At 38.0% G+C, this 16,276-nt stretch overlaps 3 protein-coding genes across 4 annotated transcripts; all 3 read right to left on the bottom strand.

Moving 5' to 3' along the window:
- Positions 1-712: 712 nt before the first annotated feature.
- Positions 713-2,472, bottom strand: LOC126667526 (zinc finger BED domain-containing protein RICESLEEPER 1-like). 2 transcript variants are annotated; one of them, XM_050360510.1, is made up of 3 exons: positions 1,881-2,472; positions 1,574-1,785; positions 713-1,001 (listed from the first exon to the last, which is right to left on the bottom strand). In XM_050360510.1, exons 1-2 carry the CDS (start codon positions 2,470-2,472, stop codon positions 1,754-1,756), a joined length of 624 nt encoding a protein of 207 aa, XP_050216467.1. In that variant the 3' UTR covers positions 713-1,001; positions 1,574-1,753. The 2 variants fall into 2 exon arrangements, with proteins under 2 accessions (XP_050216467.1, XP_050216466.1); XM_050360509.1 differs by having other exon boundaries at positions 1,574-2,472.
- An 8,844-nt stretch (positions 2,473-11,316) lies between these two features.
- On the bottom strand, positions 11,317-12,066 carry LOC130015188 (serine/threonine-protein phosphatase 7 long form homolog). Its single transcript, XM_056104900.1, has 2 exons — positions 11,733-12,066; positions 11,317-11,653 (listed from the first exon to the last, which is right to left on the bottom strand). Exons 1-2 carry the CDS (start codon positions 11,991-11,993, stop codon positions 11,321-11,323), a joined length of 594 nt encoding a protein of 197 aa, XP_055960875.1. The 5' UTR covers positions 11,994-12,066; the 3' UTR covers positions 11,317-11,320.
- LOC126668272 (protein MAIN-LIKE 2-like) lies at positions 11,998-13,344 on the bottom strand. Its single transcript, XM_056104637.1, has 4 exons — positions 13,276-13,344; positions 12,382-13,127; positions 12,206-12,297; positions 11,998-12,128 (listed from the first exon to the last, which is right to left on the bottom strand). Exons 1-4 carry the CDS (start codon positions 13,342-13,344, stop codon positions 11,998-12,000), a joined length of 1,038 nt encoding a protein of 345 aa, XP_055960612.1.
- Positions 13,345-16,276: the final 2,932 nt, after the last annotated feature.

The raw sequence follows: 16,276 nt of genomic DNA, 5'->3' as shown, positions 1-16,276 counted from the left end.
CATTGCAAATTATGCCTTATTCTAGACAATTATGGAAACTTGGTATCGACTTTCCTAGAATCGCCCGTCCATTCATTAATTACTTGCTCTTTCTTCGATATCTCTTCTCATTAGTATTTCATTCCTTCTTGTTGATGTTTGGAAGAAAAGTCTATTCTACCCTTCTTGATTCTTAGGATACTTCGTATCTTATAGCATATCCATTATCTCTATTCTCGTATTCATCTGATACTTCGACTATCGATGTTAATCTTAAATTCTTATAGTTACCTTTGCCCTTCATGTCTTCGTATTCTTACTGCTCGTCACTATCTCTAGTACATATCTTCCCGACATAAATATACTTTGGCTGACCTGTCATAGTCCTTAGCCAAAACATAACTTTCATCCTCTTCCTTTACTCTTTCGGTTTATGCACCTCGTTACTTCTCACCTTATGTTTACATTCCCATTGCCAGCGACGTTTTATCTCTCTCTCGTCTATAGGGGTGTGCATCGGTTATTTCGGTTCGGTTCGGTTCGGTTTATGCAAAAACCGAAGAAACCGAATCTTTTATTTATTAAAACCAAATTATCTATTTTTAGTTTGAAAACCGATTAGTTTTTAACCGAAATTTTTCGGTTCGGTTCGGTTCGGTTTGGTTCGGTAGTTCGATTTGGGCCTTTCACTTGGGCCATAAATTACAAAACACTCCAGAACAGAAAATTGAAAAATATAAACATCACTAAAAATTACATATCTGAATGTTTTTAACCCCTTTAATACAAATTCCCTATCCCAGAATATACAAACTCCCTATTACAAAATATACAAATGAAGTCACAAAAAAATAATTGTTTAAGTATTACAAAAATGTGCAAATCAACAAATAATTTGCATATATCAATTGGAATAGCAAAAATAAAGCTCAATTGATTTGAAAGGATCCGAGAGGGGCCAGGATTCATTGCATTCCATATCAACATGAAAGGCAAGCACTGGCTCTGCACTGCAGTGCAGACTGCAAAGGATTGAAGCAAAATGCAAATTGATGGGCTCAGAAACTAAATAACTACAAATTAATAAACTGCACAAAGCTTATAAAGTAAAGAAAAACAGTTTAGATTAGTAAAAAAGGGGCTCAGAATTAGATTTATCCTTTCACTTGCAATGCGAACAGGTAATATGGTGGCACAAAAAGGGGCCAATACTTCATATCACAAAACTGAAGGCATCACAAAAATCTGACAGTGGTGGAAGCTTCATCATTGCCCAAAATTTTGAAATAATAAAGTTTGAACATATAAAATTTAAATAAGTTTCAAAATAGGTTGAAACATGAAGTTAGAAAACATATTAAATATAAATAAGAAGTTTCAAAACAGGTTGAAACATGAAGTTACAAAACATATTAAATGTAAATAAGAAGTTTCAAAACAGGTTGAAACATGAAGTTACAAAACATATTAAATGTAAATAAGAAGTTTCAAAACAGGTTGAAACATGGAGTTTGAAAGCAGTTTGAAACAAGTACAGGTTGAAGTAAAAAAAGTTAGGTAAAATATACAAGTAATAAAAGTTAGGAAATCATACTTCTGAACAAAGTCAGCCTTTAATGCTTCCACCAGCATTGTTTAGATTCAGGGACAGGGACATTTCAGATTAGCTTTCAAGGGACAGGGACAGGGACATTTCAGATATTTTGGCTTCCACCAGAAGTCCAAATTGAAACATATGTGTTTCCAAAAGACAAAAAGCAGTACATTGCTTGTTTCAGTGAGCAGGAGGACCAACATTTGGCAACTCTGAATGAAGAAAATAGAGAGGAAAGATCAGAATATAAGGCACAAAATATAGATGAAATTTGAAATAAAAAAAAGACAAGAATAGAAAGCATAACCTTGCTCAAACTTTTCCAGCTCATCAATGCATTCTTCAACCAAAAGTGGAGAATTTGATGCTCTTAACCAGTCTTGAGTACAAATGAGAGCTTCCACAATCTTAGGAGTTAAAGAACTCCTGAAGCAATCTAGTACTCTTCCACCAGTACTGAATGCAGACTCAGATGCCACAGTAGAAATGGGAACAGCTAGAATATCGCGGGCAAGTCTAGATAGGACTGGAAATCTTTGTGCATTTTGCTTCCACCATGTTAACACATCCAACTCATCTCCATCTTCCATTATATCCTCATTCAGATACATTTCAAGCTCACTCTTTCGATAACTCGAAGTTCCCATTTCCCTTCTGTGTTGCTTGAATCTTGCTTTCATTACTGATGGAGGCTTTCTGGCACCAGCAACAGACATAGGGAGAGGGACTGAGGCAGACTGAGTACCTCCTTCAAGTTGAGTCAAGTGACTAACATTGCTTCCACCAGTTTCATACAAACACTTGTACTCATTGTACAAAAGAGTTAGCTCATTGACAACAGAATCAAATAAAGCCATTCCAATCACATCACCAAACATAGTAGTCAACGAATACTCCATACCCTCTAGCTTAGAAGAAGGATCAAAGACATAAGCAAAAAAATAAGCTTATTCATTTTATCAGGATCACCCCAGTATTTGTCAAACTTGATTTTCATTTTTTCACCCAACATCTTAACATCAGAATCTTCACTAATAATCATATCAGCTAAAACCACATTTAGGTCACAGATTTCTTGGAAATGCATGTCAGAAGTCACATACAGGGAACCAGATATGCGCAGTGTGACCATATAAAAGTAAGACAAGCAATCAGCAAACTTCCTAACAACTAACCAATCAGCAGAATCAGGTATATTATCATTTAAATCAGTCTTGAAAGAGGACTCATCCTCTTCATACTTTTCAAATGCCTTCTCAAACAAACAAGCAGTTGTAAGCATCAAATAGGTTGAGTTCCAACGGGTAGGAACATCAAGACATATACATTTTTTAGTTTCAATACCAACAAAGTCTGCCGCTTCCTTAAATTTTCTCAACCTAGCAGGACTGTTTCTAATATACCTTACACATTCTCTGACTTTTTTAACAGACACATTCAAATCTTTCAAACCATCACTAACAACCAAATTCAGAATGTGCGCAATGCATCTCATATGTAAAAACTTCCCATTAGCAACCCCAGTGCCCCACTGGTTCAATTTCTTCCTAAAGGCAGCCACTGCTGTGTCATTACTACTAGCATTATCCATAGTTATAGTGAATACATTTTTAAGTCCCCATTCAAGCAAGCAGTTTTCTAAAGACTTACTAATGTATTCACCCCTATGACCAGTTACAGGCACAAAAGCAATGATCCTCTTATGTAATTTCCAAACATCATCAAGCCAATGACAAGTCACACACATATAATTGATTCTCTGTAAACTAGTCCATGTATCAGTAGTTATGCTAACCCTTTGGCTATGATCTTTTAGAAAAGCTTTCAGTTTCAACCTCTCTTCTAAAAATAGCTTAAAACAGTCTCTAGTTACAGTCCACCTAGAGGGTATTTTAAATCTAGGACATGCAGCATTCATTAATCTTTTAAATCCCATACCATCAACAAATTTAAATGGTAATTCATCCACAACAATCATATAAGCCAATGCTTCCCTAACAGATTCTTGACTAAAAGTCCAGGCTCCCACCACATTCACATTGTTATCAACAGCATTAGTATGAACAGCAGGTTGCAAAGTTAACAAAGTCTGTCTAACTTGCTTACTATGTGGATTTTTTAAACAGGCAAGCATATGTGCTCTCAGTGTGGATGTTCCATTTAGTTTACTATGACACTGCTACACCCTAGCACAGTACAGACACTTAGCACTAATCACTTTACCAGATTCAACAAACGCACGATCAAAATGGTCCCAAACAGGAGACCTTTTTTCCATTGCCTTCCTCTTCTTAGTTTGGGTGGGAATTCTCTCGTTTGCCTCAGCCACAGGATGAGGGACTGTTGAGCCCTCAACCACAGCAGCAACTGGAACAGGAGCATTGGGGCTGGAATCTAGATTGATACCAGTCCCAACATCTTCCACTGTCACCATCCTGTAAAATGAAACACATAAATAAATTAGTTCACACAAATAAAAAGATTAAAATAAAACTTAAATAAAACAGAATAAAGATACAAATCAAGCCACATACCGATTTGCTAAGAGGCAGACTGAGTTAAGTACTACAAGTTCAAGCTTCCACCAAGAACAGAGAGATTAAGAGACCACCACAAACACAGAGGTCAAGCTTCCACCACAAAAAAGAAGATAAACGTTGTATCAGTGTATCGTTACATAACATTCAGAAAACAAATACAAATGAAAATAAAAACTTTTAAATGTAAAGCTTACCTTTTTAATCTGTTGTCAACAAATAACGTTGCTCAATGATCAGATCCGTGAGATTAAGCATGAAAATGGAACATGTAAACACAGAATACAAATAAAAATCAATTAGATAAACAGCAAAAGCAAGAAATCAAGTTTTAAATGAAACCCAATAGATAAAAAAACTTACCGATGATTATATTTCAAATTTTATCAACAAATCGTTAATAATGACTCAAAACGATGAAATATAACATCATTTTAGGGTTTAATCAAAACTGGAACTTGCAGACAACGAGAGTATAAAAGAAGAAGGCATCGATCGTGTGTTTGATTGAGTGAGAGTGATTTAGTGAGTGATTCAGCGAGTGATTTAGGGTTCCAGAGAGAAGTTTAAGAGAGAGAGGTAGTTTCAGAGAGAAAATTAAGAGAGAGATGTTTAAGAGAGAGAGGCTGTAGTGTAAACTGATTAGGGTTTCTGATAAAATGGTTTATATACCCTACACAATACGCACCGTTTTGTGTAGGGTTACGTCGCACGTGGTGAAGCTCTGGAAGCTTCTAACGCGTGCGAAAAACCCTTAACAAAACGACGTCGTTTTGTTATTCGGTTTTTCGGTTAAATCGGTGGTTAACAGACCAAAACCAAACCGAATATCAAATAACACAATATTTCCCTAACCCAAACCAAACGGTGCCGTTTTAGTCATAATTACCGAATTATACATACCAATTCGGTTTGGTTCGGTTCGGTTAATTCGACCAATTTGGTTTCTGCACACCCCTACTCGTCTATACCATAGGCATCTCGTTATTAACATGACTTAATCTTTTATTAGGGTTTGTTTTATGATTGTTAATCTTACTTATCGTAGATCTTTTATAGTTAGTCACAGAGTTTTACGTCCAGGCTTACTTACAAAACAAATACAATTTCAAAGTTCTTTTGGCTGGCCAGCTTTTCAATTCAAATACTCATTTTGAAATCATTAGTACAATTGTAGCTCAGAGTGATGACACCTCTCATCATCAAAGAGTTGCTCGTTAAAAATCACGTTTCCTCGATGTTTGTAAATATGATGCATGATCTATATTTTGAAAATCATCTTTTATATGTGTTGTTAACGTGATTATGACATGCCATATGTGATGTCTGAGCACAATTACACTGTTAAAATCATGAGGTTTTCATTCCTTTTATAAAACTGTAAGTGTCATGACCCAAAATATTGAGCCGCAACCGGCGCTAGGGAACGGGAGTGGTAGCTCCGAAACCCGTAGCAAGCATAAAATCACAATTAATTTTTCGCAAATAATATAAATAAACAGCGTTACACAACAGAAGCAAATATATAACATATATAAACATTTACACTAACTGTTCTTTTGTTAACCTCGCGGGCTCTAGTTACCGTACCCTGTACGAACTGGCCTCGCGGTACTATATACATCAGTTAGTGTCTCAAAACATCACACCGGCATCTGGGGCCGTGGATCATATACTAAACACGTAGCCTATCAAAATGCAAATAAAACAATGACAGCAGTTAATATATACAATCAAAATGAACTGATGTTTAGGCTACTATACTATCGACAAAGGACCACTACTGCAGCATTCACAGAAGTCAGAAACTAACATATACAGCTGACTTCTGGACTTCAAAATTGGTCTCTAGCTAAGTCCACAAGCTAAGCACCTGAAAGGCATCAAAGGTGAGGGGTCAGTATTTGGGAAAATACTGAGTGAGTGTGCATTTACTAACGGTATTATCATAAAAACGTAGCATCGCATTTCAAGAAACAACAATATAAAACATATAAACATGTATTTGATCCGTACGAAACTAATATCCTAGCATGCGACACATTTCTCGAATAATCATTATCATTCAACCCAATCGTAAATATCAATCGCGAGTCTAACTCGCTGGTGGCCCAGCCACTAGATACGGGGACTCCAGACTACACCGTAGCCGAGTACTCACTCGTATCAAAAACCCAATCGTAAATATCAATCGCGAGTCTAACTCGTTGGTGGCCCAGCCACGTAAATTTCATAATCATCATCAGCTCCCAGCTGTGTCAAGTCATTTCTCAAATGCAAACATACTAGACTGACTCGATACTGGTGATCACACAGCCTATTGACACCCAATAGGTAGCTAGTTTCTTCAGATCGCATACTAGTTTTCGTAAATAAACTTAATAGAAACATATAACATTTAATCAAATCATATAACATGCGATGCGTAAAAACAGTATACATATTTATATAAAATAACTTTATATATATAATACACGAAAGTAAAATGCAACTCACAGTGACCGCTATCCAAGTAATGATGAGATCAATCTGATGGTATGCTCTCGCTAGTCCGCTTCTACTGACTCCACTATTCGCTGACACGTCTGATAAATCGTTTAATAGTTAGACGTGAATCTCGTATTCCTATACGTATAATACTTTTAAGTTTTAGGATTTAGTTTTATTTTTAACATTATTTATAATCTCGATATTCTCGAACTCTGTTTCTCGTATTCGAGAAACGTATAATATCCTTGACATTTTTCGTTATCATAGCTCACGTAAAACGTCGAGCTAAAACTTTACTTTTTAGTTTATCAGGGTCCTTGATCATTTTTAGGGTCTAATATTCAAAATTGTTGAAATCCCATTCAATTAGGGCAAAAAGCCCAATTAGGTCCTTGCGGACCCACTGTGTGCGCTCGCACACCACAAGTGTGCGTTCGCACACTTGCTCAAGTCTGCGTCCGCACACTGCAAGTGTGCGATCGCACACCGAGTGCAGCTCACGCACAGCCCCGCAAACGTCGTTTCCGGGCTTCCCGTCGTGCTATCACTTGCCATACACGCCAAACACTCCGTTTCCAACAAAACCCGTAACTTTGTTTTTCCAAAAACGCTAAAATCGAGTTTAAATCCATAATTCCAATTTCTAAACTAAAACAGCCCGTATAACTCGAATTCGGCACCAATTCTCGAAATCTTACCTTGATTTGAAGGTAGAGATCGATAAAGCTTTCAATTCCGAAGAGATTGCTGCTTGAATCACTCAATTCGGACGTCGGACGGAGAAACGGCGGCGAAACGTAATCGATCGGCGTTATTTTCCTTTTCTCTCGATCCTTCTCTGCTACTTCTTCATTCATATCTCATTCCTTATATATTCTGGCTAAAGGTTCACTTTGGTTCTTATTCTTTTTGTTTCTTATCATTTATCCTTTAAACTTTTCTTTCCTACGATTTAGTCCATAACTAAATCGATAAACTCTTTTATTATAACTTATACATATTATTTATATCCGATAAATAATACAAAACTCGATATTAACACTTTCCCTTCAAAATCCAATATTACTATTTTCGATACAAAGTGGCTAAATTACCACTTTGGTCCCTGTACTTACTTTTGAACTTTTCTTGCCATTTTTCATTTAAGTTCCAATTCTAACTTTAGAATTGAAATATAATATAAATTTTCTCCGTAATAATCTTTTCTAAAACCGTCCTGCTAAAACTTATTTATCGGAAAACTTTCCGATATCGTCACTCCAGCGAATCTAAACTGGACACGTGGTCCAATTGGATAATTATACATTTTGGGATATTACATTCTTCCCCCCTTATAAAAATTCGTCCTCGAATTTTCATAAATCTTGTTGGAATCTTAACTTATCCTTATTGCCTCCTTAGCGTCCATTAATACATATTAGTTGTATCTTTTCTTGTACTTTAACTTTTACTTCTCTTCTCATAACTTCCTGTCTTGTATAGCTGTTTGCTGTCACATCGTTGAAAATTCTCTTACTGGTACCTTCGTCTTATCTATTATCTTTTCCAAAACAGTATGATCCTTGGACGTATTCTTGATATTGTAGTCCTTGCATCATTGCTACCTAGTTGGCACTAATCATAATCTAATGTTTTCTCAATTCATCATTTCATTCTTAGTAGCCATAGGGTTGCTACTCGTCTCCTTTATACGTGAATGGTCACGACGTGTCAATTTCGTCTTAATGACGTACTTACTTTATGCGTATTCCTATGAATATTTTCTCTCATAATCATAACATGCAGTTATGATTTTTACTATCGTCTGTAGCTATCACTTTCCTTTCTTAACTGGTTCTTGTCATTTCTCACTCCTTGCTATCATTGTCTGACACTTCATTCCTCATCAATCAATCTTTTTCGACTTACACCTTGTCTAACACATATGTTGTTTCTTAACGTAGCTAAACTTGATACATCCTTCACTATCTTCCATTTCTTATTCTTTTGCTTACTTAAGCTATCGTGAACTTCACGTCGTTTGTTGATCGTGATCCTACACTCGCTTACCATTGTCTTAAACGTTTCATTTCACACTACCTTCGATTATATGGCTTGTACAGATGCCCTTGTTTGCTAGTACTACTCATATTCTTATCTTCTTCACCTTCTCTCTAATTACTCTTTTGAGGTTCATTTTGAGTTTCTTATTGACTTTTCAGTCAAAGCTGTCTTTTCTTTACGTCACAATTCCTTATTTATTATAACTTCATAAGAATCTCATATGTTTCTTTAACGTTTATCTGTTTCGAGAATTTTTCTCGTTAACTAACTTTTACTTAACTTCTTTCTCATTTTTAACCTTTAATTAACTTCATCTTTAACTTTCGTCCTTGACGGATTCAGTAGATCCTTAATAACTTATTTATTCCCTTAATCGTCATTCCTTCTTACTATATAATCTACTTCCTCTTTCGACTTATACTTCTTCTTCTTACTTTCGAATAGCTTCATAACTTTATTCTCATTCTTCAAGGTATCATCTTAATACTAGTTACGATTATTTCTTAGTTTGTCCTTATTCCTTCCTTCCTCTTCTTCTCGAAGTGTTTTCTTAGCACTTATATCATGATTCTAATTGTCCTTTTAAATAACTTGATTTCTCCGTACTAGCATCATCTCTTGTCCTTATGACATCGTGACTTCTTAGCTGCAATTCACTCCTTTCTGTTCAAAAGTAATAAAGTATCACTTTATTCTTTACTTACTGTATTCACTGTATCTTTCCTTCATTTATAATAGCTCCATTATTGCTATTTTATTCTAATAATCCTTCTAACGTATCTCTTACATTTATTAACACGTACACCTATACGTGTGCTTTTCTGCTTATGTTAGAATTGTACGCTTAACCTTTCTCCTTTCTGTTAACGCAACTTATAGTTCATGATGCTGATATTAGTTACTTCACCTAATATCAGTCATATAGCATCATTATCTTTCTTGATTTATTTATATCTCTTCTTCTTTCTACTTCTGTATTCTTCGAACACTGGTATTATAAGGTTATATATCCTTTAAATATCACTTGATGTTCATCATTCATATTACCATCTTTTCGTCCTTCATACTTTTAATCTCTTTCCTCAAATTATGACTTTGGATTGCTACTTTCTCTATAAGAACAATCGTTATATATATTTTTTTTCATTAGGCACGTATTTAATAACAGCGCTTCCTATAAGTTCTCACTTTCTGAGGTATTATCCTAAAGGCAAGACCTATTACTGACATTCTACTATGCGGGTTTTTGACAAAAAAGTGCCTCCCCAATATAAAAAATTATGAATTTGTGCCCTAAAATACAGAACTTACATTTTTGTGCCTGGGGCCCACGCTGCCCGCAATGGCTCTTTACGGGCAGAAATCTGGCCCGCAAAGAGCCATTGCGGGCAGTTAATCCAGCTGATTAACAGCTGGATTAATTCTTAAGCAGCCCGCAATGGCTCTTTGCGGGCTGCTTAAGAAGCCAATGATTGGGGAGATTCTCTCCCCAATCATTGGCAGCAGATATAATAATTATTTAAAAAAAATATAAATTATTTTGTTATTAATTTTTTAAAAAAACTTAACAAAAAAAAATTAAAATATTATAAATAAAAATTATCTACAATTTCGATATTTAAAAGGAATCGAGCGTCTTTCCGACTAATATGCAAGCGATAAAAATAAATTAATAATGAAATTATACACAATTAAAAGTAACCGTAAATAAATTAATAATGCAAAAATAAAAAATTGTACAAAAATAATAAAACTACTAAGTAAAGTCTGATCTATCAGGACTCCGTAAGCGTGTCCTCATGTCGTAACCCTTGTTGACACGTCGACTCATCTGACTATCAGTTAATCGGCGGTAACGTCTTCCATCTGGTCCAGAGCTTCTCTCTCCGCTATCGGCGACTGGACTGGCCACATCCTCAATCTCGTCATCATCATGCACATCAGGAGCAGGAGCCTGTGAGGAGGGGTCTAACCCTAATCCCAGAGAAAAAGAAGGAGCCTGCATTCCTTGAAAGTCACTAAACGGATGTGGGTCCTGAACCAAATTGTAGATCCGAGGGTCATCAAGAGAAAAATGCATCTGGGAGGGACTCTGAGTCGGGCGAGAAGAGGAGCCCGGATCTTGACCTGGCGGCATCGGAATGTAGCCCTCCATAAGTCGGGACCGCTGTGAGGGAGGAGTGGTCAGGGAGCTAAAGTTCAAAGAATCGTCAAATACAGGAACAGTCGGCAAATATGTAGGTGTCTGAGGAGGAGGTGTCTGCGCCGTCTGAGTCGCCTGGAACGGGGTAAAAGCAGAAGCCGGATGCTGTGAGAACTGTGGAGGAGGAGTGGCCAGCGGCGTAATGTAATCTGCCTGCCCAAATGACGGGCCTACATAGGGTACAGACGAAGGCGGTACCGTAAAAGACGAAGTTGGATACCGGTGAATGAAGTCCTCGGTATCCCCAAAGAAATCATCCTGAAATAAAAGAAAGTAGTATTTATTATAATTGAAATTGTAATGGAAAATATTTAATTTGAGATTGAAACGTACCTGTGCCGGGAGAGGGTCCGTAGGTGGTACCGAAAAGGATGCAGCTGGTGGGCACTGTGTCTGTGCTGAGGTACTCCCATAATACGTCGTAGACCCGTAATACTGTCGGACGAAATCCTCGGTATCCCCGTGAAAGTCGACCTAAAAAAACAAATTGTTTATTAGAATTATTGATTTAATATTAAATAAAAGAAAATTTAGATTAAAACGTACCGGGGGTGGCATAGGGTTCTCTGCCATCTCGCGTGTCTCCTCCTGAGGTCTGGCTCTACCCCGACGACGACCTCGTATACGCTGTACGTCGACCGTCGGGGGATCTATATGAGGCAAGGGCTGTGGCGGAACAGCAGGCTCTGGTGGTGGCCACTGTGTGTCCCTCCGGTCCTCCATGGTGCCTAACTGGTGACTACGAGCGTAAGTACCAATACTCGACCCTGCCTCTGACTGTAAGCGAATCCTCTCCATGGCATCACGCTGATAAAAATTAAAATAGAAAATCAGTTATCATATTATTAACAATTAAAGTCAAATAAAAATTATGTAGATTACGTACAGCTGATCCAGTCTCTGCTCCGTGATGGGTAATCCATCTCCTGCTGATGCGTCTGTACCACTCCATGTACTCTGAATGGAAGTGGGGCGGATGGTCCAGCAACGGGCCTTGGACCACATACAGTTCCCTGGAGTCCCATATCGCGACATACTCTCTAAAAGTGTGTTGGAAGCTTGAGCTCCCCCGAAACTGGACAGTGTGGTGGATGTGGAGCTGCGAAGGTGGTTCAGGTATAGGCTGAAGCAATCCAAACTGCGGCATCACCCTATCCGGCTGGTGCCACTCGATAATATGATAGTAAATCAGTGGCACGCGGGCACGCCAGAACTGAGCACCATCCAAAAAATAAGGATGTAGCTGGCTGATAACATCCTCGGTGTATGGTTGCCAATCGATCTGCATTTATAAAATAAAGACTTTAGCAATAGTGTTGTGCAAATTGATAACTATAAAATAAAGGTTTCCAAAATAACTCGCATCTGAGTAACGCAATACATCAAGTGCTAATCTCATGGCATCCAAATTGCGATGAAGAACCCGTCGAAAATCTAGCGGACCCGCCCATCTGCGCAAGTACAACATTTTTAATAACAAAAAAAAACAAAAATTACTAATAATTATTCATGTAAGTATTAATAAAATGATATACCTGTCACCCAACGGTAAGTGCGGTGTGATGGCCGGATATCTCAACCTCGGCCTGAACGGTCTAAGGCGCTCGAATGCCCAAAGCTGAAGAATCCAAAGCGGCCCCCCAATGTTTCGCCTATGCTGCGAAACCATAGTACACAAGCACATTTCGTGGTAAAGGTGTGCGAGCGCCGCTGAACCCCAACTAATGCTCCCTAATGCCGTCAAGTCCTCCAGATGTGGAAGAATCCTCAATCCGATCTGCCCGCTTTTCATGTCTGCAAAACACCAGGCTTGTAGATGGAACAACAAGTACGCCCGAACTGCCCAGTCGATCTGCTCATCTGAAGCCGCATCAGGTATCCGTGTGAAGCTCTCAAACTCATCGATTAACCAACTAGTGGTAACAAAAGATCCCTGACAATTTATGCTCCCTACCATATCTCTCCCAAGCAGTCGGCGAGTAACACTACCCCAACCTCTGATAGTAGGTCCGGTAACAGCAGCCCCATTTATGGGGGGTCCCGTCAAGATCGCTATGTCCTGAAGCGTTATTGTGCACTCCCCCTCAGGAAACATAAATGTGTGGGTCTCCGGCCTCCACCGCTCAACTAATGCAGTCACCAGAGTCATGTCTACGGTGTATTTCCGCATAGTAATGAATGGTCCTAGTGCTGTCCGCATTACTCCCTCTCGAATGCGCGGATGAATATCCTCTATTCGGGTCACTGAAGCACTCCTGCGCGAGCCCAAAGCCGGAGTCTCCTGAAATGAAAAATTATTTACATATCAGTTGGTAAATAAAACAACAAGTCGAAGCATTATGGCCGGCGATACTACATCTACTGCAAAAATTAGGGTCGCTGTCCTCTCTATAGGTTTGGTCCATATCATTTCTAATCCTTTGGTTTACCGGCCGTCCCTTCTTTCTTATCAAGTTAATGTCTGGAATAAATGGCACCTCCCGAGAACCAATCCACATCTCGTCAGTAGGTAATTGATTAAATTGAGTATTCTATGCTTGTATGGCATTCTTGGTTTGGTACCGCCACCCTACGTAGTTGTGAGGGTTTAACTTTTCTTGCTGAATGACTGCCATGGCATGGGAGCAGGGGATATGGCGGTGTTGGAACTTCCCGCACGTGCACTTCATCATTTGAAGGTTGACCTTCTGAATATTTCCTCCCTTTCTTCGAAAATTGTCTTTCTTGGTAATCACTCTATAAGTCAGGGTGTCCGGGTTATATTTCTTGAGTTTATGTGTGCGGGCCTTTAATGTTGCATTTTTCATATGCGTGTTGCAGATCGGAGTGAACATGACGCCTTGGGCGATTATCCCTTTATACATTTCCCAACGCTTGACGAACATATCGCTGAGTCTGTCAAAGATAGCCTCTATCATCGCTGTGATTGGAAGCCCCCTTACATTCTTTAGAGTTGCATTAATGGACTCGGCGTAGTTCGTCGTCATTACACCGTTCCTTTGCGCCTTAATGTCCCAACACAAAGCCCACTGTTCTTTCTTAAGATATCTCTCATCGGTCAAATAAGCATACCCCGCCGGAGATCTTATTGCCATAGTGGCCATGTATCGCTTGTACTTTTTCTCTTGAAAAGTCCGACCTACACGTTAATATGAGGGATTTGTTAGTGCAAAATTTATACTCTTTTTTTGTTCAATAACCAGAAATGTTGACGAGTAACAGCAAAATACCTGCTTTCTCAGCCAGCAACTTCATATCATTATTTCTGATATGAGTGTGGAAATTAGCCATTAAATGCCGAATACAGAAAAAATGATCAATCCCTTCCCATTCCGGACGCCTCAAAACCGATATTAATCCGGGAGCACGATCTGATACAATGGCCACCTTTCGGTCGCGAATGACTTGATCTCCAAGATGATTCAAAAAATATTCAAAACTCTGACTAGATTCAGATTCAACTATTGCAAACGCCACTGGCATTATGTGGTTGTTGCCATCTACCGCCGACGCTATCAACATATGCAATTTGTATTTACCATATACGTGCGTCCCGTCGATGAATAGAACTGGTTTGCAAAATGGAAATCCGTCAACCATCGGAAAGAAGGTCCAAAACATTCGTTTGAAAATTCTACATTGCACCCCACCGCAATCAGTTAGGCGGCCTGTTGGAAATGGATATAGTTAGAATATAATGTAAATTTAATTACATATTGAATTTATAAAAGTGATTTATTTTCATACCTTCACCATGCCAGAAGGATCCAGGATTCACTTGGACCACATTATCCATGAATTTCGTGATTTGCGTGTAGTTATATTCCCAGTCCCCATAGACGCTGCTAATTGCTCTCTCCTTTCCATACCACACCCGCTTATATGGAAGGGCCGGTCCTAAGGATTCTAGAATCCCTGCCATAAGCGTCTTAATCCGAATATCACGCTGCCCCAACACTTGAGTCTTAATAAAATCGGCAATTTGAATAATTCCAAAATTTCTGTGGTTACGAGTTGACGCTAGCATATCGCATTTGTGTGGCCCGATATATTTCGTCAACGTCCATGTGTTGGTTTTCTGGAGCAGGGTGGCCCGCAGCCACCAATTGCACATTTCTCGATGCTTGCAAACTAGGACCAGTGTTGTTTTTGTTGTCCGGTGACTCTTAAACTCTCGTCCATTATCAACCGAATAAGTAATGGCACATGTTCTCACAGCCAATCGACTCGAGAAAATCATCCCGGTTTGAAATTCCATCCCACGCTGCCATTCAATGTTTGGCGCTTCCCATGTCTCGTCCACATCAAAGTCACTGAGATCGACACATCGTATGTGTTGCGGAAGTCGTGACTGGTAATGTGTAATATTACTTGGTTCTTCAGCGATTAGAATATCCTCCATATCCTCTTCCTCACTATCATAGTGCTCGTCTTCTTCCTCTTTCACACTGCCTCTCTCAGACTCACTAGAACATAAATCTAGTTGCATCGAAGTTTCATTAGAAGCCGAAATATGATACTCCACGTAGAACTCTAACACGTTCAACGTCGGCATTCGAGCTGTCTGGTTCAGAATCGCAAATACGTGTTGGTCATCTTGCACTTCGAACAACGAGTATGAACATATCTCGTACCTTTCAACATGAGGTAGCCGAAAATAAATTTTCGTGACCTCCGGAGGGCTCACACTAGTAGATACTGCCGTTCTACAGATTTCGGCCAACTCCTCAAAATTTATTCTTCCATTAATCGGCACATGAACATATCTACCCCCCCAAATATTCAACTCCACGGGGGAAATTTATGATGCTATCATCACACCATATCACAAATAATATACTGTTTGACGCCATTACTACAAACATGCGTAATAAATTAATATTAAAGTAATTTCTACAAATGTACATTTTTAGGCTTAATTCATATTTTTAGATAAAAAATGATAAATTTAATTCACTTAGATATATTTATAAAGTAATATTTTTAACAATTTATAAACAATTCATTTAAAAATTTAAATTAATTTATTTAACTATTTAGCAAATCGTACACATTTTAACCACACTATTATACATTGTATCAAATATTTATGAGTAATGTTCATTCTATAATGTTTTTGTATTTTATATTCATACATATCGTTTTAATATTTTAAATCTAAATCTAATAATACAAATTTTGAATCTAACATTAACTAAATTCTAAATCTAATATTAACTAAATTCTAAATCTAACAATACACATTTTAATATTTATTAATAAAAAAAATTAGCTATAAAAAGTAAAAAAGTAATACGGACTTACCTCTTGTAGTCCTTGCAAAATAATAATAATAAGACTTTAAGCTCCAAAATAATCCGATTAAGCTCCAAAATAATTCGGTTAAACTCCAAAAATAGTCCGCCAAATTATCCCAAATCCGCGCAAACT

Source organism: Mercurialis annua, linkage group LG2 (assembly GCF_937616625.2).
Source record: "Mercurialis annua linkage group LG2, ddMerAnnu1.2, whole genome shotgun sequence".
Lineage (NCBI taxonomy): Eukaryota > Viridiplantae > Streptophyta > Magnoliopsida > Malpighiales > Euphorbiaceae > Mercurialis > Mercurialis annua.
The sequence above is the reverse complement of the archived record's forward strand: the minus strand, read 5'-3'. Positions and strand labels throughout refer to the sequence as shown.

What these genes read in the sequence shown, in the direction of transcription:
- LOC126668272 (XM_056104637.1), bottom strand. Translation starts at nt 13,344, where the DNA reads ATGTGGATTGGTTCTCGGGAGGTGCCATTTATTCCAGACATTAACTTG. An exon ending in TAAGAAAGAAGGGACGGCCG is followed by an intron (nt 13,128 to 13,275) that starts GTAAACCAAAGG and finishes TTTTCATTTCAG; the next exon opens with GAGACTCCGGCTTTGGGCTC. An exon ending in ATTGCGTTACTCAGATGCGA is followed by an intron (nt 12,129 to 12,205) that starts GTTATTTTGGAA and finishes TTATAAATGCAG; the next exon opens with ATCGATTGGCAACCATACAC.
- LOC126667526 (XM_050360509.1), bottom strand. Translation starts at nt 2,472, where the DNA reads ATGGAGTATTCGTTGACTACTATGTTTGGTGATGTGATTGGAATGGCT.
- LOC130015188 (XM_056104900.1), bottom strand. Translation starts at nt 11,993, where the DNA reads ATGCCGCAGTTTGGATTGCTTCAGCCTATACCTGAACCACCTTCGCAG. An exon ending in GAGCAGAGACTGGATCAGCT is followed by an intron (nt 11,654 to 11,732) that starts GTACGTAATCTA and finishes AATTTTTATCAG; the next exon opens with CGTGATGCCATGGAGAGGAT.